Here is a 25,497-nt window from a genome sequence, read left to right on the forward strand (position 1 = left end):
TTTGAAGTCTTCTATGCTTGGAATAGATATGTCTCAGTGAAAAAGACCTTTTTGAGATTCCATACATAGATGAACTCTTTTAGTTCTTTGGGATTTAGACATACTCAGTCACCTGTACGTTTCCTCTGATAAATAATAGAAGATCAGAAGATTTGATGGCCTCTAAGTCTACTCAAACTGATAAAATTCCTGTTTTGAATGACTTGTATTTAGTTTCAGATTAAAATCCTTTTGGCTTAGATTTATCTTAGCTTTCAGTTATATTGTATAAAGGCTTTTAATGAGAATTTTAAGTAGTTTACAAGGACTGTTTTTTTCTTAATGTCTTCCTAAATACATTAAGTAGATGAAGCAAATGTTACACCCAATTAAAATGGTACATGCTGCTACTGTGAATACCCTCTTCAAACTTTCTTCATTTTTTTTAATCTATGAAAATGTCATGATGGAGGTCATCAAAGTAGAAAAGTGTTGTGTCACTTCATTAGTAGTCAGGCAGGATCTTACAGCTAATTTCTTGTAGATCTTGATTAGTGAAGACACTTAACTCCATCAAGGAAATACAGATTACGGGGAGATAAATTAATGTTCTTTAAGCCAGGATTTAAGTAGTGCTGAAAGAAATTCCACATTTCTAGTGTCCAAGCTAAAAATTGCAAAATCTGTAAGTAGCTCTAGATAAGGCAATTTTTAACACTTCTCATGGTCAGAGATACAGAGCTTATAATTTAAATTCTGCTTTATCAATTTATGATAGACAGCCATAAAACATAAACCAGTGTACACAGATTTGTATCACAATCTGAGACTTCTAGAACTCATATTGGCTTTGTGACACATTATGCAGAGTGGAATGTTATGAATAAGTTCTTCCTTAAGTCTGGCCAACACAAGTGTACTTTTAACAGTTGGTAGACATACAAAGTCTTAAATTAAGGCATGTTAACATGGGCTGCCTTCCAAAATGGTTGGCTTGTGATCTGAACACTGTTCCAAACGTTCCTTCTGCATGTTCAAATGAAACACTTAAAGTGATGTAATTGTTTACCACACAAATGTCTATCATCTGAACTTCTAATTTTCATTCTACTGTTTTTATACTGTTTTATTGTGTTACATGGCAGTGGAATGTACCAATAGACTTAATTTCCTAGATTTAATAGTTTTCAGATTTTCTTTTTTCTGCTGAAATTCCCAGTGTCTTTCTTGGAAAACTGTTTTTCCTAGGAAGAATAATGGTGTGGATGGACTTTGTTAGTAAGGAAACCTTTTTTTATTTTTTTTTTCCTGTGGCGGTGAGTGGGCCCTGGAGCAGATTGCCCGGAGAGGCTGTGCTATCTCCAGCCTTGGAGATATTCAAGTCATCGGGAAGTGGTTCTGGGTAGCCTGCTCTAGATGACTGCCTGAACAGGGAGCTGGCCAAGATGACCTCCAGAGGTTCCTTTTGACCTCAACCAATTTTTGTAGCAGCCTAGTAAACTCTTTAATGCTCATACCAAGCCTATAGTGATGTAGATAAGTTTAGGTCAGGTGTTGAAGTTGTATTCTAACCAAATTCCTTAAGCACTTGAAGCTCCTGTTGACTACATCAGGCATTTTGCTCTGGAGAGGTTGACCCTTTGTTCTTGGTGTCTGTGTCAGCCCCTGCAGACTATGTACATACTATACACGTACACAGTATGATACAATACCAATCGTGAACTGGAAGGGTTATTTTATCTAGTTTAGAATAGTCTGTTATTTCAAAGCTCTGTAAGACCCTACTTTAGACCGAAAGTATTTGAAATGCAAATTTTTATCTGGTTCCTCTGCTGGATGACAGTTTCATGTTTAACCAACATTTATTTGCGTAGGCATGGCATATCTATGAGCATCTCTCTGCTATCTGTTTGAAGAGGACACTGTTGGGGGGCCCAGGTATTTCTTTTATATTTTATAGTTGTAGAGGTGTCCGGACTCTGTAATGGTCAAAGATTTCCAGTAGAAGAGGATGAGACAAGAATTAAATGCATGTGGGAGACTCTGGACCTAGGCACTTCATGCTTTTGATGCTAGCTGGGAGGGAGCTTGATAAACACTTATACCAACTTTTCACAGAAAAGCAGGTAAGAAAAATGTGCAGTTGTTATGATTCACATTAGTAGATTCTTCTCCCCCACCCCCTAGGGTTTATGCAGAAAATATATTGTTCTGTGTTTGTTTTATCTTGGAACTGTGATTTCAGTCATATATATACTCACTCAGAACTATATTTTAGGTATAAGCTGGGAATTACCTTATTTGAAGCTAAGATGGTTTTAGTCTAAAACCATACTTATTCTTAAATTCAGGTTTTAGTTTCTTCACTGAGGAAACAATCTGGTTGGCAGCATCCTTGCCATGGTTGCAAGGACCCTGGCCTGGTGCTTATGGTGACCTCTTCCTGTATAGGTGCTGCTGTAAATTCATGATGGCACTTGAATGGCTTTGGACCAAGGCTGTGTCTTGGTCAGTTCCTCTGTTGTAATCAGGATCCCCTTTATAAAGATAATACTAACGTTTATTTAACTAACAGTCCTGTGTACAGGATTCTCTTGAACTGAAAGATTAATCCTTATCGACAAAGTGTGAAATGAATGCTGTGCAATTCAAATTTCATGGAAGCACTTGTGATATTCTAGATGTTGTCGGTTATTTCATTGGCGTAAAATTGACTTATACCTCATTCCTTGTTAAGAAAAAGAAGAAATGTTTTTTATGATGACTTGCAGTGAGATGATGAATCTATTAAAGAGTTTTAATTCAAGAAGCCTTACAGGAAATTTTTAAGCATCTTTTGTTATTTTTTCTCATAGTGAAGTCTGAGAATACTGCCATCTTTTTTCTTTTTTTTTTTTTTTTCCCTCCTTCATCCCTAGAAAGTGTCCTACTGAAGGTATTCTGTTAATTGTTCTGTGTCTTGCCACAAAAAAATGAAGCTCTTGGTATTGTTGGTGAAGTTGTACAGTCAGTCACTTCTTGAATTATTGTTTGTTTTTCAACATATTTTCCTAACATTTTGCTGCTATCAAGCATTTAATTACTGTCTAATTGCACAGGGAGAATGCACTCATTGTACATGGTAATTTTCAATTTTCTCTGAAATTGCATGATGAGATTAAATCTCTGCTAGTTATCTGTCATACACGAGAGAATTTTTACCATTTTGCAGAGCAATCATCCAGAAGACATGTGGAAACTCTTCTTGTTGATAAGATCTTCAGTAAAATTGAATCCTGACTATTAGAAAGGTTTCCTATTGGTGTTAGTACAGTTAAGAGTCCCCAAATATTCATGTCTGAAGGATAATCATAAACTCTGGTGGGCCTCTTGCTTCATTTGTGAATATTACTAAGTTCATATTAGTTGCAAATTTAGACTTAAATCTTTAGTTGTTCTCCTCTAACTCAGTTACTGAATTAGATAATTTTGACTCTTGATTTTTAGCTTTTGTTCTTTAAATGTCAGTACTAGACATGATAGTTTTTGTGTGAAAAGAAATCTGGAAAAATCTGTTCTCTGAATGTAACCTGATTTCTGCTGAAGCAAGATTGAGTTTAAATGTCATAGTTTCAAAATCAATTTGCCTCCTTGATGTTCTACAGTCCTTATTAAGAAGGTTTTTCAAAAGCATCAAAACCGTTATTACTTCAAGGGTTTGTCCATACATATTTTGGCATGTTTTTCTGGGGACACTAAGGTCCAGGTTGTTTCCATTGTCTTACTGCAAGATAAAAGGGCTTCTGTAGCTGATGAATAACCAGAAGACATTTTCTGTACATTTAACCTGGCGTATTAATGTCTGCATTTGTCCTTAGTGCTCAGTGGAAGCATGTTGCCCTTTACATACACTGCACCAAGATCTTAGAGAGTTCTGGTCTTTGCCAGAGTGACTTTGGGAGGTTTGCCCTGTATAGAAGAGTGGTGAGTGAGGTGCCTTTTGTGAATGAGGTGCCTTAAAATCATGCTTAACTGGTGCCAATTTAAGATTAAAGATAAGTTTTTACTTAGAGTCAAAATAGATAACCTCCCTTAAAAGTTTAGAAAAATGTAGCAGAAAAAAAAAAAAGCTTAATGTACTTCTCTCAAGATCAAACCTTAAAGAGCTCTTTTTCTGTATCCATGTGACTGTCTGCACTTGCTTACCAATCTGGGTATGAGATGCACTTTCCTCCCTTTAACTGTAGTAACAGGACAGAACATGAGACTGGGAAAGCATGCTAGCTTTTACCTTTTCATTCTTGTTTGGTTATTGATTGGAAATTTATTCAAACATATAAGCAGGATGAATGTGTGCATTTATTATGGCACTTTAACTGAGATTAGTTTCAACGTTAATTAATCTCTCTGGGATGACTGACCTTCTGTGCTCCTGAAGCATTTGCATGGTGCTTGTGTATGCATGCAGATGTTCCACTTAAGGTCTTCCTCTGTTGGAAAGTAAAGTCTAGCCAGATGCATCAGTTCTTCCCTAAAACGACAGGCACGGAGCATGATGTAGGGTCCTTGCTAGTCTGTTCTTTTATTCACAGTTATTCCAATCTGTACAAAAGATCTCCAAATTTATGGCATGTGTTACCATTGCTGCTTTTGGGTATCTTGGTGGTTTTATTTATTACACAAGCTCTTATTTTAGAAACACTCCTATCTTTCCTTGGAAGCTCCTAAAAGTCTATCACAATCTTTTTCTTGTTTCTTCCTATTTGTTGTTCCTGTATTCCTTATCCTGGTATGTGCCTCTGGCACTGAGGCTTTTGAAATTTTGAAACAGAAAAACTTTTGTGCAAGACTGACTTTCAGTGACATTAATCTTCCAGTCCTGCCTAAGAACAGTATTCCACCTCGAGGAGTTGAGCCAATTCTTTTTAGAAAGATACTCCTTAAAAGTTCAAACTTGTATCTTCTCCATTATTGGGATACTCTTTTGTTTCTGTCACTGTTGTCCTTGGGCTCCAAATTCTAGTCACTGTAATGTAGTTGTGTAGTAGGTTGGTGCAAAAAGAATTGCGGTTTTTGCATTGCTGAAATTTGTCGTTTGATATTGGAATACATCCTTAAATAAATGTGGTTAGGATATAAATAATTTTAATGCACTCTTCTCACTGTATGTGGGATTTTTTTGCTATTGACTTGCTGTTTATTGCTGTTTATTGACTTGCTATTACTTGCTGTTTATTTTATATTTATTTTAGACTATAGAAATGATGTTAGACAAAAAGCAAATTTGAGAAATTGTCTTGAGTTCAAAGTGGGTCATAAAGCAGTGGAGACAACTTGCAGCATCAACAATGCATTTGGCTCAGGAGCTGCTAACAAACATATAGTGCAGTGGTGGTTCAAGAAGTTTCATAAATGAGATGAGAGCCTTGAAGATGAGGAGTGTAGTGGTGGCCATTGGAAGTTGACAATGACCAATTGAGAGCAATCATCAAAGCTGATCCTTTTACAACTACACAAGAAGTTGCTGAAGAACTCAACATTGACCACTCTATGGTTGTTTGGCATTTGAGGCAAATTGGAAAGGTGAAAAAACACCATAAGTGGGTGGCTCATGAGGTGACTGAAAATAAAAAAAGAGCGTCACTTTCAAGTGTAGTCTTATTCTGTGCAACAACACCAAACCATTTCTTGATTGGATTGTGATGCGTGACAATATGTGGATTTTATACGACAACCTGTGACAACCAGCTCAGAGGTTGGACCAAGAAGAACCTCTAAAGCACTTCCCAAAGCCAAACTTGCACCAAAAAAAGGTCACTGTTTGGTGATCTGCTGCCAGTTTGATCCAGTCCAGCTTTCTAAGTCCCAGTGAAACCATTCCATCGGAGAAGTCTGCTCAGCAAATCAATGAGATGCACCGAAAACTGCAATGCCTGCACCCGGCACTGGTCAACAGAAGGGGCCCCATTCTTCTCCATGACAATGCCCAACTGCATGTCACACAGCCAGCACTTCAAAAGTGGAATGAATTGGGCTATGAAGTTTTGCCTCATCTGCCTTATTCACCTGGCCTCTTGCCAACTGGCTACCACTTTTTCAAGCATCTCGACTTTTCAGAGGAATGATGCTTCTACAACCAGCAGGATGCAGAAAATGCTTTCCAAGAGTTTGTTTATTCCTGTAGCATAAAAATCCATGCTTCAGGATTCGACAAACTTATTTCTCTTTGTCAAAACTGTGTTGATTGTAATGGTTCCTACTTTGATTAATAAAGATGTGTTTGAACCTAGTTATAATGATTAAAAATTCACAGTCCAAAACTGCAATTACTTTTGTACCAACCCAATAAAGACTGCATAGGTAGTTACTGTGGGAAAAGCTACAAAAGCTCTGGCATTTTGCTAGTTAGAGACAGAAGTAACACAACTTGAGCAGTTCCTGACAAAAGTTTCTGCTAGGTGTCAAGAGGAAGAAAATTCATGTGGTATCTTCTCTAGACCAGTACCTGTTTCTTTTCTGTTGGTGATTCTCTTAATTTGAATTAATTGCTTAAAGTAAAAAAACCCTGAAATCTTGACTGCCATTGAATTACTCAGCTCTTGTTCAGGGAGGCACAGGAAATGCCTCAAAAGTTATTGGGCAGCTTATATATATGTATGTGTATGTATATGTATGCATATCTATACATATGTATGTGTGTTTAGGGAATGATTCTCTCCCACCTAAGGAAGCACTGTTGACGTTTGCTGCATATACCTGGCAGAAGCTAGTGTGTCAGGGAAAGAAGGGAGGAGATGAGACAATAGATGATATTTGGAGGTGGAAAAAATTACTCATCAGTGATTTAACAGCTCAGAATTTCAAACTATAAGACTCTACATGCTAGCTATGGTGCAATTTCATTGAGTCTTAACTTCCAAAGATTACAGAAAAGACTTTGGGGAAATAATTTTCCAAGGAAAGGTTGTTAAAAAAATATTTGCAGACAGCTCTTGAGGCTGAAAATACTATGGCATATGTAATACTTTGGCTTCAGAATTCAAGAGAAGAGGTTTCTTGTCCTTAAAGACTGAAATACAAAATGTTTGCATTAAGACTTGGAAAGCTGTGATACAGTCATTGCTCTTCCCATAGACAGCACAATTTTCCTGATCTGTGTGTTACTGTAATATTGGGCTAATTATCCTTGGAGAATTTAGGGCTGTGCTAAGAGCCTTGTCTGCTGGTAGTTCATGCTTATGAACCTATCAATAGTGATTTATGTAGTTTTCTTTAAGGGATTTACATTTAGCAGTGCAAAGTGGGGTGTTTTGTTGTGGGTTTTTCTGAGAGTGGTTTGTTTTGGTGTTTTGTTTTTTTTTTTTTTTCCCTTCTAAAGAAATCATGTAACATAGTTTACTAGCAGATAATGTTGTTTGGTTATGGCAGTTTGTTTTTCTTTTGTACCTAAAGCAATTTCAAAGTAGCATGTGGTCAGAAAAATAGGTGGAAACATTTACCTTAGGCACAGAATATAGTATGAGGAATGTTAGATCTCAGCTTAAATTCCTACATGTCAGACCTTCTATTCAGGTGATGCTGTCTGTCTTTTTCCAAAATTTTCATTTTAATAATGATGGGGTTAAGTTGTGCAATTCTTGTGTGTAAGGCATTTATATAAGTGGACAAAATGCTGTATATGATTTCCAAGGTTATCTTTAACCTTTACAGGGAAGGTAAAAAGCCATTGCATTGCTAGCTGAGTACTTTGCTGCAGTACCTTTACTCACTGAATTCTCTGTAGAACTTTACAACTTCAGTTCCCTCTGAGAAATAATATTACAATACAGGTGACACCTGAGAAGTGGCTTTGTGAGAGTGGGTTCAGTTGTTTAACCAGACAGATGCTCTTATTTCTGCAATACTTGAAGTAGTAGTAAGAGCATTTCCTGGGTGAGAATGGATTAACAGATTTATAAATCAGTCCTTACCTTTACAGTAACAGGAGGTTTGTCTCATGTGCTGTCCATATAGGTATTCTCAGTGCCACCATCTATATTAATTCTTGAGCCCTTTGACGTTTTCAGTCGCACTCAAACAAAATGAGTCATGGTTAGCCCTGTGTTGGTAAGCATGGGCTGTGATGCTGCAGGCAGGATTCATAGCATGGGTACTGCTAACCAGCTGGGCTCATTAGGAGCATGTGTGGTGATAGCAGGCTGTGTACAGGGACAGAACTTCATTAAAATGTCCAGCTAAGTTAGGCGAGTGAAAGTGTGAGCTCTGTCTACCAGAGAGTTTAAATCAGCGATGAACTGTCTGGTCTAGTTAATCATTGGCCACCGGAATATGTGCCATTCTGTAATGATACTAGAGTTTCATTTAGGAGTAAATATTATTGTGTGTTCTAATTATAGATTATTTTTTTTTTTTTTAGACAAGTGGCTTACTTAGTCCAGAAAAAAAGTGTTAGAGCTACTCAAATGTCATTTACTGCCTGTATCTGATGTTCAATGCAACAGCATGACAGTGTGTCTGTTTAGTCTGGATTAGAGTACTTGAAGTGACTACATGCAGAAGAGAAATATCAGTATATTTTACTCTATCCAAAGGGGTTGTTGTATTGTTACCTATAATGAAGTACTAGTAAATAATCTTGAAAAGAAAAAAAAATTATATTTGTATACTGTTACTGATAGCTTAAATAAATGTCTTTAAACTACACTTCCTCTTTCAAATGAAAACAGATATCTTGCATATTACTTTGGCCAAACAAGGAGACAAGTAGTATTTCCTTCTGAAAAACTCAAAATAAATGTAAAATGTGTGGAAAAACAGCAAATAGGAGGGTAAGAAAATAGTTTCAATATTCTTTTGGGGTGGGAGGGTAGTTAAATCATAGTGTGTTTGAAATTAATATTAAGTTAATGTTTTCTGTTACGGGCTTTCCTTAAAAAAATACATATTTATTTGTGTTTAAAAGGAAGCTGCTGCAGTTAATATTAGCAAAACTTAGTTGCAGACTTTATAATTGACTTTGTTATTCCAGTCAGAGGTTTATTAGTCAACAGTTGTAATCTTGAGTATTTTAAAGGAACAAAAAGGAAGGAACAAACATGATTCTCTTGTTGTAAAAACAACCTTTTTTTTCCTGATGATGAATTAGCCTGTTCAGGGCTTTGCAGTGCTGTTGTCTCTGGGTTGCTGAAATAGACAAGGAAATGAGTCAGATTAAGTATCTTCATTTTATTCATAAATTTGAACTGCCTTCTAATACGACTTCTTTGGCTCTTCAGTATTAGTCTGTTCTTAATTCACTTCTATGTACGCTTTAAGTGTATACATGTACACTTTTGAGTCCAGTGCATTAAAAATTGCATTAAAAGCAGGGATCTTACTTTTCTAAACAATGAAGAGTCCGTGTCTGCCCCCCCCCCCCCGCCTCCCCAACTGGTGGTGATCAGTAGATAAAATGATTTGCAGGCTCATTTGTCTCTCAGAATTTTTGTTGTGCATAAACTGGTGGATTTGTTTACTTAGTTTCCCTGTCCCTACTATGTGCTCAATCTACCTATGTGGCTCCTATACGAAGAAAGAAATGAAAAATTGGTCAAAATGTCAGAACAGAATATATTTAAAAAAAACACCTAAAACCCTAACAACCTCCAGACCCAGTGGGGAATCCTCTGATGCCTGAATGGAATCTTGGTTTTATCAGGGTAAACTGGAAGCCAGGGAAATGGTTTCACTGAAAATAATAATTGTTGTCCAGATCCGGGCAATTAAATTGTCAAGTATTATGTAGGAGGATAAAAACCAGCTGAATATTTTCATGTTTGCTTCACTTTCTCTTTTTGTGGTGTGGTTTTTGTTGTTGTTGTTTGGTTGGTTTTTTAACTAAAAAATAAATACCTTTTCCACAATAAAACATTGTTAGGTTTGCAGTTATTAATATATTAAACTTTCCACTGTTCAAATGCTGAATATAATAACCATTGAATATCACTTATTGCTTTTAGCTTCACCAGGCAGTGAGAATCTAGCTTTTCAGCAAAGGCAAACAAGAATTTTTTTTCTTCCTTCCCTTCCTCCTCAGATCTGTGGGTCTGTACTTCCGAACAGAATTTGTACAGAGAGAAAATTCTGAATATGGCTTGATTTGCTCTTGATCTTGGCATTGTTTCTAATGCGTATCCCATGGACTCTATCAAGTTCAGAGGGTTCTACTCTAGCACTGAGGAGCAGGACCCTGAGCAGCAACCTGGTATCAGTGAAAACGTTTCTTTGTCGTTCTCTTTAAAAGAGGAGCAGAAAATGAGTGATTATTCTGGACTTGCAAATAACCACAGCCAGATGATTGCTGAAGATTCAGAAATTCAGCAAAAGCCTGAACACTCTCATGGAGTTCTTCAGGAAGATATCGAAATGAGCAGTGGATCCAGTGGAAATGACTTCAGTGGAAATGACACAAATGAAAACTACTCTAGTGGGCATGATTCTCATGGCCACGAATCTGATGAAAATGGGAAAGATTCGGCAATGCTCATGGAATCTTCAGACTGTCATAAAAGGTAGTAGCTAATATTAAATAAATTTCATTTTTTTTGGTCACTGAATGATTTTTCCATTTGAATCTAATTTCTGAAAAATAACTATGGTATAATGCATATCTTCAGACTGAACCTGAATGTTCTTTTCTGCTTAGTTAACTTCTACTCTCGTATGATGTAAATTGTGTAATATATTACAATTTATGAAGAGATCTAGTGTTCTGTGAGGCCAGCTTAATTTACATCTTTCTTCTCATCATTGTGTGTTTAATTTGCTTTATATACATATTTTCTTGTAAACCCATGTCTATAATTGTATATCAAAAAGCGTCAGTGTTTCTATGCATAAGGATGCAACTGTGCTATTTTCATCTTTTAAATCACAGCTTAGTGTACAGAGCAAAGCTACAGTAAGAAAAACCTTCTTACACAAATGTGTAAGAGCTATTAGTTTCCATTTGTCATACCAGGCAGAAGCTTTTCAAGTTGTGGGGTTTTTTGTTTTGTTGGGTTTTGTTTGTGGTGTTTTTTTTTTCCTAGATAGTCAGTCATTAATAGGAAAATATAAAACTAAAATGAACTAAAAATTGTCTGTTAGGTTTACTGATATTAACCTCTTTATATCTTTCTTTATTCTAGTTCAAGCTCAAATGCATTTAGTCTGATGATTGCAAACTCTGAACACAATCAGTCTAGCAGTGGATGCAGGTAAATTAACGTGCATATATTTTCAGTAATTTGCATGTATGTAATGCTAGGTGCTGAAAACTAAATAGTGTTGTGGTTTGGTTTTTTTTTCTTCTGGCTAAACCTGGAGGAATGCACAAGAAATCCTGTTTGATTGTCTTTCTGTCCTTAATCATTAGTATGTCCTATTAACCACTTGATTGAATTAGAGCTTTTTGTTGCTGTTCCATGCAAGTTGTGTGATAACCTTTCAAGTCATCATACTTTGTTTTGATTTGGTAGCTTGTCTGTAATTTTACTTCAAATATTGCGTCAGCTCTAGCGTGGGTTTTTTTTTTGTTGGTTTTTTTTTTAAGCTCTGATTTTTCTGCTCTCAGTTTAGTCTGAATCCCTTACCTGGGGACAACCTAGTAGTGTTTTAACATCAGAATTCACCCACTGAGTTGGATGTGTTCTAATGTCCAGCAGCCGTATAATCTGCCACTCCTGTGTTCTATTCACCAGGATTGAAGCCTCAAGTCTGTAAGGATAAACCAACATCAGCTGCAGGAATCCCTCTGTATAAACGCTGCTTCTGACCCTACTGTACTTGTTGGGGGTTTCTAAGTCAGCTTCTGATCAGGAGAACAAAACCTGATTCTGAGTATCTAACTATAGCATCCTGATGTTAAAACCCCCATCTACTTTTACCGACCTGAAAGTGTTTCTACCTGATGCAGTTCATAGAGAAGTGGTAAATTAAGATTACCTCTTCGCACCATTTGGTGTTTGATGAACTTATTGTCTGTGTCTGCCTTGCAGGCACCTGGAGTTCTTGTTCCATGCTGTATTTTCAAGTGTTGTTTAGTATTGAAGATGGAGTAAACCAAGGGCCTTTCTTAATCTTACTTTCCCATTGATTCAGTTTTCACTGCAAGATTTTTTTGGGGGTTACTTATTAAATTTCATTAATAGCTCTGCTCATAAATAGGAATTGGAGGGTACAGTGTTTTCCCTAGTTGTCAGGCACAGTGCTGGGTGTTACAGAGTAGAATCTGATGATCTTTTGGGAATGGGAGGCTGAGGAGATCTAGAAAATGATCTCTAAAGAAAACACTAAAATAGGCTGATAAAGCTATAAGATTAGCTTTTCATTCAGAGGCTTTGGATTCAATATTGATACCAACCATCTACTTAGTCTAATATCTGTTGGTACCTTTCCAGTTTGCCGGCCACATAAAGCAAAAGGAAAAGCTCCTATCTTTATAGAAGTTGCTTATTCTGTCTTCTGCAAGTCAAGTCTTCCCTGTGGTTGGCTGCTCTGCCTGATGCTACTGATATTTGGAAAAACTTTTTCAAGTTGTATAACTTTATTTTCCAAAGAGGCTTGTCTTCTATATTTGCTGCTGCTGTAAGCTAATTTGGAAAGGTTTCGTTTCTTGCAAGAGAGTCTGACTGCTCTCATGACGCATATTCAGAGAGTACAAAACCAGCAGCATGCCCAGTTGTTTCATAATAGTTTCCCTTTCTTTCCTCCTACTGCCAGCATAGAGGGTTCTTCTGTTAACAAGGCCCTGTCTTATTGCATAAGTCCAAACTGTCAAGCCCTGTTATAGATGAGATTTTAATACACAGCATGAACAGAATGTTTCCCAGGAGAGTACTATACTTTTTTGTCTTATCCCTTGCCATTGTTTCTCAGTACAAAATGACCACTGATTAAGTGAATGCTACGTTTATCGCAGTACATTGAGGTGAGCAAGAACAATTCTCTAGCACAAGCCAGCTTTGTTGCTTTCCAAGTATTTTTGGTGAAATACACCCAACACCTGTCAGATGATTGATCTACCCAAAGAACTTTTCAAAATTCCCAGAAAAATGTTCAGAAATCCTCTTGAAAATTACCTGGAAGCTGAAGCCACTTTACTGAGCACTTCAGGCAGAACAGTGCTGTTTGCCAAGACTGTTGTTTCTATGCTGATTTCTTTGATACTACCAGCTGTGACAATTGGCTGCTAAGAGAAAGACATTCTTTTAATGGGAGAGAATTTATTTTCAGGAAGGTTTAAGAAAAGCTCTAGAATTCTCTTGATTGTTGTAACCAATTTCTATTCCAATGAGAAACACATGGTGATTTTTCATTTTGACTGCTTCCTACTTACCTGCCACCCATCTTAGTCATCCTCCCCTCCCTCACCTCCTTACACATCCTTTTTGATTTTGTCAGCACCTCTCAATAATGGGGAGAGATACAGGAACTGCAAAGACAGGTGATAATTCCCTGATGTTGGCACTGATAATCTCTGAGTTTGACCTTCTATGCTGAGACAGCACTTCTGAACATGCACCTGAGAAAAGTGAATGCAATTTCTGTCTCCAGCTTCCTCTGTTCTTTACCCTACATATTTAGTCAAGTTTCCTTATTTAATATATTGCCATGCTTAACTAGGATGCGTTGTTCCAAGGATTTCTCCATTTGTTTTAACTTGATGCTCTCCCACTGCCATTCCCTTTTCAGGGACCTTTCTTATGAGAACCTGCTCGAACAGGAGGTGAAGACTTGAATGGACCTCCTGCTTCTCTCCTTTGAAGTCCATGAACATTTCTATGAGTTTGAATTTGAAAGGAACTAAGGAAAATACCACTAAAAAGGGAGGAGGGAGACTGGCAAAAAAAAAAAAGTTATCTGGTGCTTGGGTATATGTACTGTTGCATATACAGGGTATATTTTACAATAAGACTTCAGATGGTGGTAAATAATTTCATTTTAAATGATTCTAGCTAATTCAAGAATTATTGTAAGTTCTGAATGTTGATAGTAAGTACTGGAAAAGTTAATGTGGCTAGTTGTACAAATTTAGGTATGCGACAAGTTTCAGAGTGTATTTGGGCTTCTGTGTGGATGATGTGTCACTTCAAGCATTCAAATGACGTTTTATTTTTTGTTTTTAATCTTACAGTAGCGAGCAGTCCACTAAAGCCAAAACACAAAAGGAATTGCTGAAAACATTACAAGAGCTGAAAGCTCACCTTCCTCCTGAAAAGAGAATTAAAGGCAAATCTAGTGTCCTAACGACATTGAAATACGCCCTTAAAAGCATTAAACAAGTTAAAGGTAATAAAGTATGATACTACCAAGATAATGCCAACCTGGATGAAATTAAACATTTAAAATAAGAATTTAAATGTGGTTGTCTGTGTAAGGCTAAGTTTATTATGTTTGAAAACTTCTCTAAACACGTTTGCATGATGTTCCCATTTGTTGGCTCTGTTAACTTGTGTTCCTTTGGGAGCTAAAGCAGCTTTCTAGATGCTTGATATTTTACTGATATTTGTTGAGTTAGAAAATTAATTTGAAAACGATTTACAATTTTATACTATTTGGACCGTCAAACAGACCAAAAAACATGATCACACAGATGTGAGTATATTAAGATGGGTAAATTTATTTGTGTTGCTGATGAGGAAGCTCTACTGAGGAAAAACTAATTCAGAGTATTACCTAGATTTCCCAATGACTGCCTGTTTCATGCTCATGCCAAAAAAAGATTTTGTCCCTTTACTGCTCCAGGCTGGATGTTTATTGATGAGATTTTAAATTCTGAATGTAAGTTGTTTAATGTTTTCATGTAGCCAATGAGGAGTACTACCAACTGTTGATGATTAATGAATCCCAGCCTGCTGGACTCAATGTGTCATCTTACACAGTGGAAGAAGTTGAGACTATAACCTCGGAATACATCATGAAAAATGCGGTGAGTATGGTGACCAAAGTCTACACTGTGTATTGAAAATGTTTTCTAGAACTGGAATTCTCAGGCATACTTTCTTTTTAGAAGGTAGGAGGTGGTACTGAGCCAAATAACCTGAAGAAGCTTTTACCTTCCAGAGAATATTGAATAGAAACTCTGAGCCTTTGCGAACTTTGCCAACAGCACCTTGATCTGAGTTTTTTTTCTGCAGTTAGGTGGGAAATAAGGAGTCTAAACTCTTTGGCCCTGTGAATTGTACCTTGTGCTTAGAGATGATGGTGTGACATATCTCAGCATCCATGTGATATAATGCACTGTGAGACATCATTAATTTTCATTTTAGAACACCTTCTAAATTTAGAGTAACTCTTTCCAGATTTTAGTCAAGGCACATTGCGAATTGTTTTAGCTTACCTTTATCAGTAAGGGTTACTTGATGTTTCACCAGTTCTTTGTGTTAATGAGGCTAAAAAGTGGTGCAAGTGTTGGAATCACTGTGTGGTATGTCCTCTCTGGTATTTGTCTTGTCTTTGCAACTGGGGAAGGCTTATGGTGTGATCCAGTGATACTGTGTCTTCTCCTCTAGATAAGAACAGCTATGATGTTCAGAATAGTTTTTAGCAGTAAAATGATAGTCTGAACGATTTTTTAAATAATTACTATTTATTTTCCACATTCCCAGTGTTTTGGGGATTTTTTAAGGAGTTTTCCATAAAAATAATTACATATAAACTTCTTAGACTGCCTTCCACTACTTTTTTTCCTGAATCCTCTGCCTGAATGTATGAAGTTCTGAAATCAATAAAATAATGGCCTGATGGGAGATGTTCCCTGGTTTGAAGTAGGTGGTTTTTTTTTTTATCTGTGAATAGTAAAGGTTGCCCAAAAGGTTAAATAAATAGGAAGTCTAGAGTACAACTGCGGACTTTAGCCAAATATCATAAACATTGTTAAATTCATCTGAAGCATCTGGGTTTGTGAAACTGGTGTTCTGACGACAGCTCTTAAGTTTGTATATAGTGTTAATGGATAGAGCACTACATGTTATGACGCAGGAAGGCCCTCTGTGTCAAGGAGAAAACCCACGTGAAATGACACAAGTGAAGTGTGTTTATGGTTGTTTAGGACTTTTTTTCAACCTGTCTACTCATTATTTTACCAGGTGGTTTAGAGCACTTTTTTTCATTTTACAGTGGATGGACAAGATAACGTAAACATTTTTTTGAAAAATAGTTGAATTTTTAAATGTAAAATACACCTGTAACAAGCACAAGGAAAATGGCAGTTTTATAGCTGGAAGCTCTTTAATTTTTAATTTGTAAATTCATTCTGCATCATAATATTCTAGGCAATGATATTTAGAGCTTGTAATCTGGTAAGATGCTAGTGTGTCATTATGTAGTTCAGTATGTGTACTGTCTGTGTCTACTTCATAAACAGATTAACTTTATTGCTCCCTAAACACATGTGGTTTAACACTGCTTCCTTAACTTTTATTTTGAACTTATTAGTGATTTATATCTTAAGTGTTTTTCTAAGAAATAGATACTAGATTGAAGATTGTTTTAAACTGTCTAAATAATTTGAGATTTTTGGTTTTAGGATATGTTTGCTGTAGCTGTTTCTTTGATTACTGGGAAAATTTTGTACATCTCCGATCAAGCTGCTTCTATTCTCCGCTGTAAGAGGGGTTATTTCAAAAATGCCAAGTTTGTGGAGTTCTTGGCACCTCAGGATGTCAGTGTGTTCTATACTTCTACTACCCCGTATAGATTACCATCGTGGAATATTTGCAATAGAGCTGGTGAGTAGTCTCAACAGCAGATATTTTTCTGACTTTCAGTCATGCACATGCAAATACTTGAACTGATTTTTTTTTTTTTTATATCCTTTCATCCTTTTCCATCACTCTTTGAGGTTATAACACGGATGCACTATTAGAACATCTCTGAGCAGTACTAGATGTCAGTCACATTTGTACAAGTCAGCAAGGCTTGTCTGTTGGCCAAAAGTCTTCTGAATGTCACTGTTTATTGGTTCTCATGTCCGTTTCATGTAAATGAATGAAAACAAAGTAGGTATTTATGCTGAATAGTGGGTTTGCTTTCCACTCTTATTAGCAATCAAATGACCACAGTTTCTTTAAAATTTATTTTCTTCAAATATAAGGGGGATAACATCCCACCTCCTTCTTTTTAAAATGATTGATTTTAATAATGGACACCTTGATTACAATGTAGAAAGATGTATTTCAGCTACCATCACTGTGCATTCACCAGGTGGAGTCATCTCTCTCTTCTTTTAGCCTTAAAAACCACTTTAGGCATGCTAATTTTGAAGGATGATGTCTTGAGGCACTTGATATTTGTTTGTGGGAGGGTTGTTTTACTAGTGTAGCTACAGCTGTTAGGAATTGAGCAATAGCTGTCAACTGTGTTAACCAGACACTTGAAATTCAAGGTCTGCTATAAATGGTTGCAATTCCAATCCATTGTAAACTAAGTCTGTTCATCTAAGGCAGAGTATGAAACATATTTAATCTGAAAAAATCTCTGGCAATAAATATATCCGAAGTAATGCATACACAAAGCAGGTCTGAAGGGACCTTGTGAGGTCTGTAATCAAACCCCTGGCTCAAAACAGGGTCAATGGTGAATTCTGACCATGTAATCCTAATTATAGATATTATTCTGTTATCCCTTCTTTTTTTTAACATTTTCTGTAGTTTAATTATGTTTGTGTATAGCTTCACATTTCAAAAATTCAGTAAGTGGAACTATGCACACTATGCTGTTTATCAGCTGTCATAGAATATAATATCCAAAAGTGTTGTGCACTGACTGAGGTCTTTGAAAGACCAGAGCTTGCCTTGAAAATTAGTCTGTGGTCACTCTGGAAAAGGAAGGAAATAGGCTTAAAAGGTGAGAGGGAGCCTTCATGAAAAATACTGTTCTTTTGGAGGTGGGTTCAGTAAGTGGATCTGGTGATCTAACTGTCCCAATGCCTTTCTAGGTAAAAGGTCAAACTTTGGGGTCCCAGATAATCAAACACTTTTGGTCAACATTATAAAGTACAGCAGAAAAGCTGATAAGAGTAAACAGCTTGAACTGGAGAACTGTTTAGAGATATGTTTTCGGGAAAAGGCTTAATAAGCAAGCAGCTGTGATTCACACACCAGCCTCGGAATCTGAGCGATATTCAGATTTAGTTGCTTATGAAATACAATGTTTAGCAAATACCTATGGAGAATTTAGGAAACCAACTTTTTAAAGAATTCAGCCTTTATCACTTAAGGAAAAAAACTCTTGTTTTTAATATAATCTTGAAATTTTAAACTTGTTATGAAATATGTTTACTATTTCTAGAGTCTTCCACCCAGGATTGCATGGAGGAGAAGTCGTTTTTCTGTCGCATCAGGTAAGACAGTATTATAAACCTTAATGTTGTATTATGAAACCATGCATTACAAAAGTGTTTGACTTTTCTAAGAACCATATGGTGTGTAGGTCTCTTACTTTTCCATAATGTGAACATAAGGCAAAACATATGCATGTCCTCTAGTTGATTAATTCCTAGAAGGTACACAGAAAACTGCTAAGTGATTTCAGGAAGCTGCATCTTAGAAGTTGATCAGTGTTAATATTGACCTTTGCACCATGAAGGAAGATGATAAGGAATCTCCTACTGCTATGGAAAGTCTCATGTTAATTGAACTGTTGTGTTCAGCACCTGCTACAGAGTCTCTGTCATTCTAGAACACTAATGTCAAATCTTAAATTTATCTCAAGTGTCCCATGGAGAAAGATATGTGAGGGTAACTTGACTTGTCTCTTTTACAGTTACTAGGTGACACTAGTAATTTGGTTTTGATTTTCTTCCTTCTTTTCCTGCCCCCACTCCCTTTGGTTGCTTTTATTTAGGAAATGCTGGCAACTTACTCAATGTTCTTTCTTGTGCAATTTGATTTCTTGCTGCTCATTGCCTCTGGTAGCATTTCTGAAAACAAAAATTGTGGATCCTATTACTTAATTACTTCTGGAGCAAATAAGTACTTATCATTAAGGTACCAGTAAACTTTAAACATGTTGCAGACAATGCACAACTCCAGGGTGTTGGATTGTATGTACTGCAAAGGTACTGCTGGTATTATTGTAGACTCTTTTGTCCAACTAACATTGGTTCCAAAAGCTTTAGCTTTATAAACTTGCACTGTTGTAAACTTATTACAACTGAAATATTTGTGTGTGTCACTGGGTAAATGGCTGTTGTTTTCTTTACTATGCTTTGGAATTTATTAAGTAAACAACTGTTATTATAGGTAAGAATTTCTGAGTCTTTGTTCTTTTTAAATCAGGATAAATATTGAGTAAAAGAAGGTCTGTTAACTGAGGGGATATAGCTATCTTCATAAAATAAATTCATCCCTCTAAAGGGCGTAGTGTCACATATGAAGATTATTGGATCAACAAGATAACTTAATCTATTGTAGGAGGTTGTTGGGTTTTTTTCTGTCAAATTACCATTTAAAGCAATTGTGCATGATCTTATTTCAGGCAGTAGAGAGGACAATGTATTCTTGCTGCAGTTGGTATACAAAGGGTGTTGTTAGAATTAGGTTCTCTTCTACCAAAAAAAAAAATAAATTCAGAAAGTTAAATTCTTGGGTGCTATTTTAGGAGCTATCATGCAGTCCTTGTGTCATGAGGAAGTTACAATAGATAAATTAAAACTTTGTTTAGCATAAAATGAAACTGTTGAAATAATTAACTCTGTTTAATTATTAGTGCGGGAAAGGAGCGTGAAAATGAGATTTGCTATCACCCATTTCGGATGACTCCTTACCTTATCAAAGTGCAAGATCCCGAAATAGCAGAGGACCAGCTTTGCTGTGTGCTGCTTGCAGAAAAAGTACATTCTGGTTATGAAGGTAATCCGTTGAATACATAAAGACTAATTTGGTTTTCTTAAAGTAAGAACTATTCTATGTTCTGCTGCAGGAATTTCCATGTGGTGTAGCATGACTGAATTTCAGCCTAGGATAGCCAACTTATGAGCTACTGTCAGTGTTCTCAAGTTTTATTACAGTGAAGGGTAGTTGTTTCTGTTCTCTGCCCTTGCTGAGAGGCTGCAGGCTAGCAAGCTGCTTTCCTATATGCTCTTAGACTTTTAGACTTTACTCAGTATTTAATAGAAGCATGTAGCTTGAAGTATTTTACATATGCAAAAAAACACACTTGTTAATCTGCTTTTCTTTTTCTCTCAGCACCCAGAATTCCTCCCGACAAAAGAATTTTTACAACTACGCACACACCAACCTGTTTGTTCCAGGATGTAGATGAAAGGTAATTTACAAAAAATATTCTTTTTCAATTTACTGAGAAGCAAGCTATCCAGTATCTTTACAAGTATTTTTAGGATTTAATTAAGATGTCTGTGTAGAGTTAAAAATCATATGACTACTGAAAAGCATTTAACCCAAGAAAAGTACATCCCCCCCAATTTTCACTAAGCATGAAAACACATTATACTGTGGTATTTAAGTGGAAGTTAATTTGCCTACTAATAACTTGTTTGTCCATTTTTCTTTCATCTGGGGCAGATCTAGACATAAATTCAAGGAATGAACCCCAAGGTTAGGAAAATCCTGTGCCAACCATTGTCACCTGTATGAGGATTTTAGTTTGAAGTTTGATCCAATTAATAACAAACACTGTACTGCTGTCAGTTTCTGCTGGCTCAGATATAACTAGAGATGTGTCTTTTAAACAATGTAGATGTTAAAGAAAAAAAAAATCTGTGTTCTTAGTTAAAACTACAGTCTTCACATTTCTTGATGTTGTCTGTACACAAAACTGCTCAGATTGTACTGTCTGAAAACTTCACATTGCTTTGGCAATTGTGAAAGATGACTAGAGCAAGTATTCACATTCCAAAGTAGAACCAGATCTGCTGCCTGTGATCTGGAGACGTACACAGAGGCTCAGGAACTAAGGTGTAAAGCCAGCTTTCCTTTAGTATTTTGGGTTGTGTCTGTCTGGGGCCTTTCAAAGGGTGTTTAGGTGATGGAAATGTGAGGTCTATAAAAGAACAGGAGATACTCCTGCAGTTAGGAGCATACTTGGCTGAGGAGGAGATAGTAATCTCAATAAGCTTTTAAGGGCAGGGATGCACTTTGAAATATCCTGGTGTTTTGAAGACTTGACTTCACAGAGAATTCACTTGTTCCTGAGTTTAAAACACAGGCTTCCTTTTTCCTTTCTTTTCCTTTCCCTTGTTTTACTTTACATTGTTTTAATGATGATTTCTGATGGGCTATATGTGGGATTTTATTTTGGTGTGTGTTGTGGTGGTTTTTTTTGTCCTTAGTGAAAACTAAGTTGGCTACAATAGTAGCATCTGTCTTCTGAGATTCTCCCCTCGCCTTGTTTTTAAGCATTCTAAGAATGCTAAAGTTGTCTTTGTAGGTCTAGATGAGGAGGATGTCTGGAGACAAAGTAGCAGTCTAATGGATAATTTTGGATTCCTATGGTATCTTTTGGGTGGGAATCTTCATTTTTCTGAAGAAATATGCTGTTCTTGGCAAAATCTTTAACTGCGGCAGAAGAGAGGGGGGTTGGGGGAAAGGTGGTTATTGCAAAGTTTGGCTAAGCTGGAGTCAGTAAGGTAAAAATTAGTTTGTCTTCTGAGGCAATTAGTTTGTCTTCTGAGGCAAATCTGCAGAGAGGTCAGGCACATCAGTACTACTGCAGTGTGCACGTTCTTTATTAAATGAGAATTGGAAAAGGTACCTGTTGGAGATTACTGTACAAGATCACAATGGCTATTCAGTGAAGATAAGCTTGAACTTTAGGGTACAGCTGTTTTTGGCTAACTTGTGGAGACTTTGTGGATTAGCATGGAAAGTTTTTGCAGGATAGAAGACAGTGTCATGCTGACAAACTGTTTTTCCATGGTATTATTTATACAGTCTCTAGACAAAAGAACTACTTAGTCCAGGATAGTTCTGTTCTCTTCGTGGATTTTCCTCTCTCCCTCATTCCCACACATGCTGCAAGCAAACTCCAACAGGGTGGATTTACCTTTTCAGATAGGTTGATGGCACAAGGTAAAGCTTCCCTTCTTCCGTGCACCCCCAATTCATTAATTTCCAGTGGTTGCTTAACAGGAATGGCAAGATTACTGAATGGAGAGTTTTGCCTTATTCTCGGGCTTGGGTGGAGTGAGTACAGTAAATCCCTTTCTATGGAAGCTTCCTTCCTTTTAGCCTGTTGTTATAATTTATTCTCAAATACCATTTCTGAACACTCTGAGGGTTGATTACATCTTGGTCTGGTATCAGGACTTTGCTTCATTTATTTTCTGTTCTTGCAATCTGTGTGGTTGATTTTACTTTTAATTATTTAGCTCCTGAGAGCATTGGCAGCCAGATAAACATTTACCAAGGTATGCATATGCAGTTTATTACTCCAAAGCTCTCCAGTGTTAGGAAGAGTACACAAAACATACATTCTTAAAGAAAGTAGAGTCTGATATTGAACACCTGCTGTTGGATGAGAATTGTTCATAATATAAAGCTGAAGCCGTTGCCTGACTTGCATAAAATAAAGTTAATTCTGTAATCAGTATGTGTTCATGGGTTGGAAAAATGCTTATTTGTCCTAACTCTGCAGGTGGATCACTGCACAGAATAGATTAAGTAAATATAACTATTCTCCTGAAATTAAATGGATCATTCCTGTATATATTTGTCTTTAAAATGTATTAGATACTTGATGTGTGTGATGGGTGCAAGGAGTTCTGTATAGTTCACAGTAAAGTTATCTTAGTAAATGAATTTAAAGCACTTTTCCTATTTAACTTGCAATAAGAATGTAAAGAGACTTCTTATTCCATGTTTTTGTGACACTTCAAATGTCATTCTATAAAACACAAACTGAATTTGCTGCCTCTCCTCATCAGCCATTCTTATGCCATATGCGCATTTGTGTTCATAAAATTAGTTTATTAACTTAAACTCTGAATTATTTTGAGTTATTCATTATGAGGAAGCATAATGATGCTGGGGTACTGCCTGTAGTAGATAGTGAATCAAGTATTCTCAAATATAGCATTATATGATCACAGAAATGCTGGTTGGAAGGAACTGCTGGAGGTCTCTGTTCCATCCTTTTGCTTGAAATGAATCCTTGCCCAGTTCTAGATTAGGTCATCTGTAACCTTGTGTCAATAATGCCTGAAAACCTCCAAGGACAGAGATTACACAATCTGTATGGGAAACTCTTACTGTGTTGCAGTACTAACTGTGTTAACAAACTTTTCCTAACATGCAGCATAAGATTTCCAGACAGCGCTCTGCCATTGCCCATAGTTTTATGGTCTGACACCATGAAGAAAATTTAACTCCGTCTTTGTAAATCCTTTTTCCAGTAGTTGTGAAAAGCTCCTGGATAATCCCTTAGTCTCCTCTTCATCAAAACAGGCAAGCCCAGATCAGTCTCTACTCATTGGTCCTATATTTTAGATCCCTGACTCTTCAGTGTTCTTCATATCAATATAAAAATGTGTAGGAGTGGGTTTTGTAGCTTGTGTGTGTGTGTGTGGTTTTGTTTTTTTTTTTTAATAGAAGTGACTGAATTTACATCTTTATTTATAACTAGGTTAATAAATAACAGTTTAAAATTTTATCCCTTTTAGGGTAGGTGTTGTGTTACAGCATAAATGTGGAGTTTGCCAGGCTTTCCTTAAAACAGCTGGCAAAGAATAGGAACAGGACTGAACAAAACCTCTTGTTTTCTTTTACTACTTACAACATTAATTGATGTAATCCTGACTGAAGTAATTCAGAGTTGACTAGTATTTTAAAATCCTAGTGACATAACTTTTCTTACCTGCTTTGAACTTGGCAGCATTTTTAAATGTTAATGTGTCAAAATGATATGATTTGGTATGAGTTTCATGCCAGTTTCAGCTTTGTAAATTTTTTGCTCTAGATCATCCACAAGCTTTTAATCCTCATTATTTAACTAATTGCTTCAATAATAAGGCATTGGTTGCTATCCTCATTTTCCCCTAAATGCTTGATGTTTTGGAGAACTGATCTAATTCCAGTGGGTTACTGCAAGTGCAGTGTTGAAGGCATTTGCCCCATAATGCTTTTGAGGTTCAACACAACACAGATCCTGTGTCTGTGGTGCACTGTGGCTGAGTTCTTCATTAGAGCTGTCCAAATACCTGAGTATCTTTCTGCTCCTGGGCCTTCCTCAGTGAAGGGGGCTGGGGCGAAGGTGTACAGGTCCAAAGCATATTTTTGGCAATTAGCTTTCAGGGTAAGGTGCAAAGTGTATTTGTGAACTTTCACTCTTTCTCCTTAATATGAATACTTTAAGGATCAATGAAAATTATTTCATCACAAAAAAATTAGTTGCTCACATCATTACAAGTGGTCATTGATGTGCGGGAATTTGGTAACACTACTTTTGTTGCTCTGTTTTAATTAATAAGCTTGCTTCCTTGCAGCTCCTTTATGAGTCAAACTGTTAACCTGCCTGTGAGAAAGTTTTCTTGAGTCCTCGTCAACTGCCCTGTTGCTAGTTCAGCTACAGGAATCCTGTGATCCTTAGCCTTGGCTTGCAGCCCGTAGGTTGGGGTACTATTGACCTTCATCAGTGTTTTACAAGACTAAACTTCATTAATGCTCTTTTGAAATTAGGGTGTTTATCCTCTAGAAATAGGCAGCACAGAAAGGACAGAACTGCTGTAGTAGACTCCTTGATTTGGTCTGATCATGTTTTGTAAAGTTACCAAAAAAACCCCAACCATCCCACAAACAAATGAAAACCCTCTTGTTCAAGGAGTGCTACTGCTATTAATTTGGCACTGCTATTTGCATAAATTTAAACGTAACATTTTTTGTTCTCTTTGTAGGAAAAAGAGCAAAGAAAATGTAAAATGGAAACATTTTAAAGGTTACATATGCATTTATTCTACCTTTTTCTTTTTTTTCTTGTTTTTCTTTCCCCAGGGCAGTACCTCTGTTGGGATACCTACCTCAGGACTTAATAGGAACACCAGTGTTGGTGCATCTTCACCCAAATGACAGACCCTTAATGCTAGCAATTCACAAAAAAAGTATGTAATTTCTTACTGTGGCAGAAACATTTTGTTTTTCTAAAAGTTACTATAATAATAATAATGACTAAAAGACATCAGCAAGTAGGAGGTGAAAATTAATTGTGACTATGAATTTTTCTGCAAGTAAATAGTGAGTCCTTTACAACTTTATTCTTCATGCATGTAGATGAAACTGAGAAATCACTCTATTTCATGTTTGATATGAAGCATATGTGTCTGCTGTAAACAAACTGACTGTAAATGAATATTTCATACATAAATTTTTCTGAGAATGTAGTGATGGAAGTTGTCATACTTTAAATGGTAGTCTGTCTTACTCATGGAGAAGAAAATGAGATCCATTCTGGAAATGCTAATTTGTTAAACTTTGAAAACATGAAGCTATTTCTTCAGTCATCTTAAGCTTGTCATGTTCTGAAGGTGATTTTCTTGACATAGTCCAGTAAATTATGAAGGTCTGC

At 36.5% G+C, this 25,497-nt stretch overlaps 1 protein-coding gene across 10 annotated transcripts in view; it reads left to right on the plus strand.

The window, feature by feature from the left end:
* PER2 (period circadian regulator 2) overlaps positions 1-25,497 on the plus strand; it is a 51,730-nt gene that overhangs the window by 10,520 nt on the left and 15,713 nt on the right. The window contains exons 4-14 of one of the 10 annotated variants that reach the window (XM_082057040.1): positions 1,854-2,105; positions 5,211-8,786; positions 10,034-10,508; positions 11,127-11,195; positions 14,114-14,268; positions 14,787-14,908; positions 16,508-16,709; positions 18,271-18,322; positions 19,690-19,832; positions 20,169-20,247; positions 24,927-25,033. In XM_082057040.1, the coding sequence (XP_081913166.1) occupies positions 10,135-10,508; positions 11,127-11,195; positions 14,114-14,268; positions 14,787-14,908; positions 16,508-16,709; positions 18,271-18,322; positions 19,690-19,832; positions 20,169-20,247; positions 24,927-25,033 (1,303 nt within the window). In that variant the 5' untranslated portion in view covers positions 1,854-2,105; positions 5,211-8,786; positions 10,034-10,134. Of the gene's footprint in view, positions 1-1,853; positions 2,106-5,210; positions 8,787-10,033; positions 10,509-11,126; positions 11,196-11,715; positions 13,906-14,113; positions 14,269-14,786; positions 14,909-16,507; positions 16,710-18,270; positions 18,323-19,689; positions 19,833-20,168; positions 20,248-24,926; positions 25,034-25,497 lie in introns of those variants that run through there. The other 9 variants (XM_082057045.1, XM_082057038.1, XM_082057044.1 and 6 more) reach the window with 9 other exon arrangements.

Source organism: Streptopelia decaocto (genome assembly GCF_964273445.1).
Source record: "Streptopelia decaocto genome assembly, chromosome: 6".
Lineage (NCBI taxonomy): Eukaryota > Metazoa > Chordata > Aves > Columbiformes > Columbidae > Streptopelia > Streptopelia decaocto.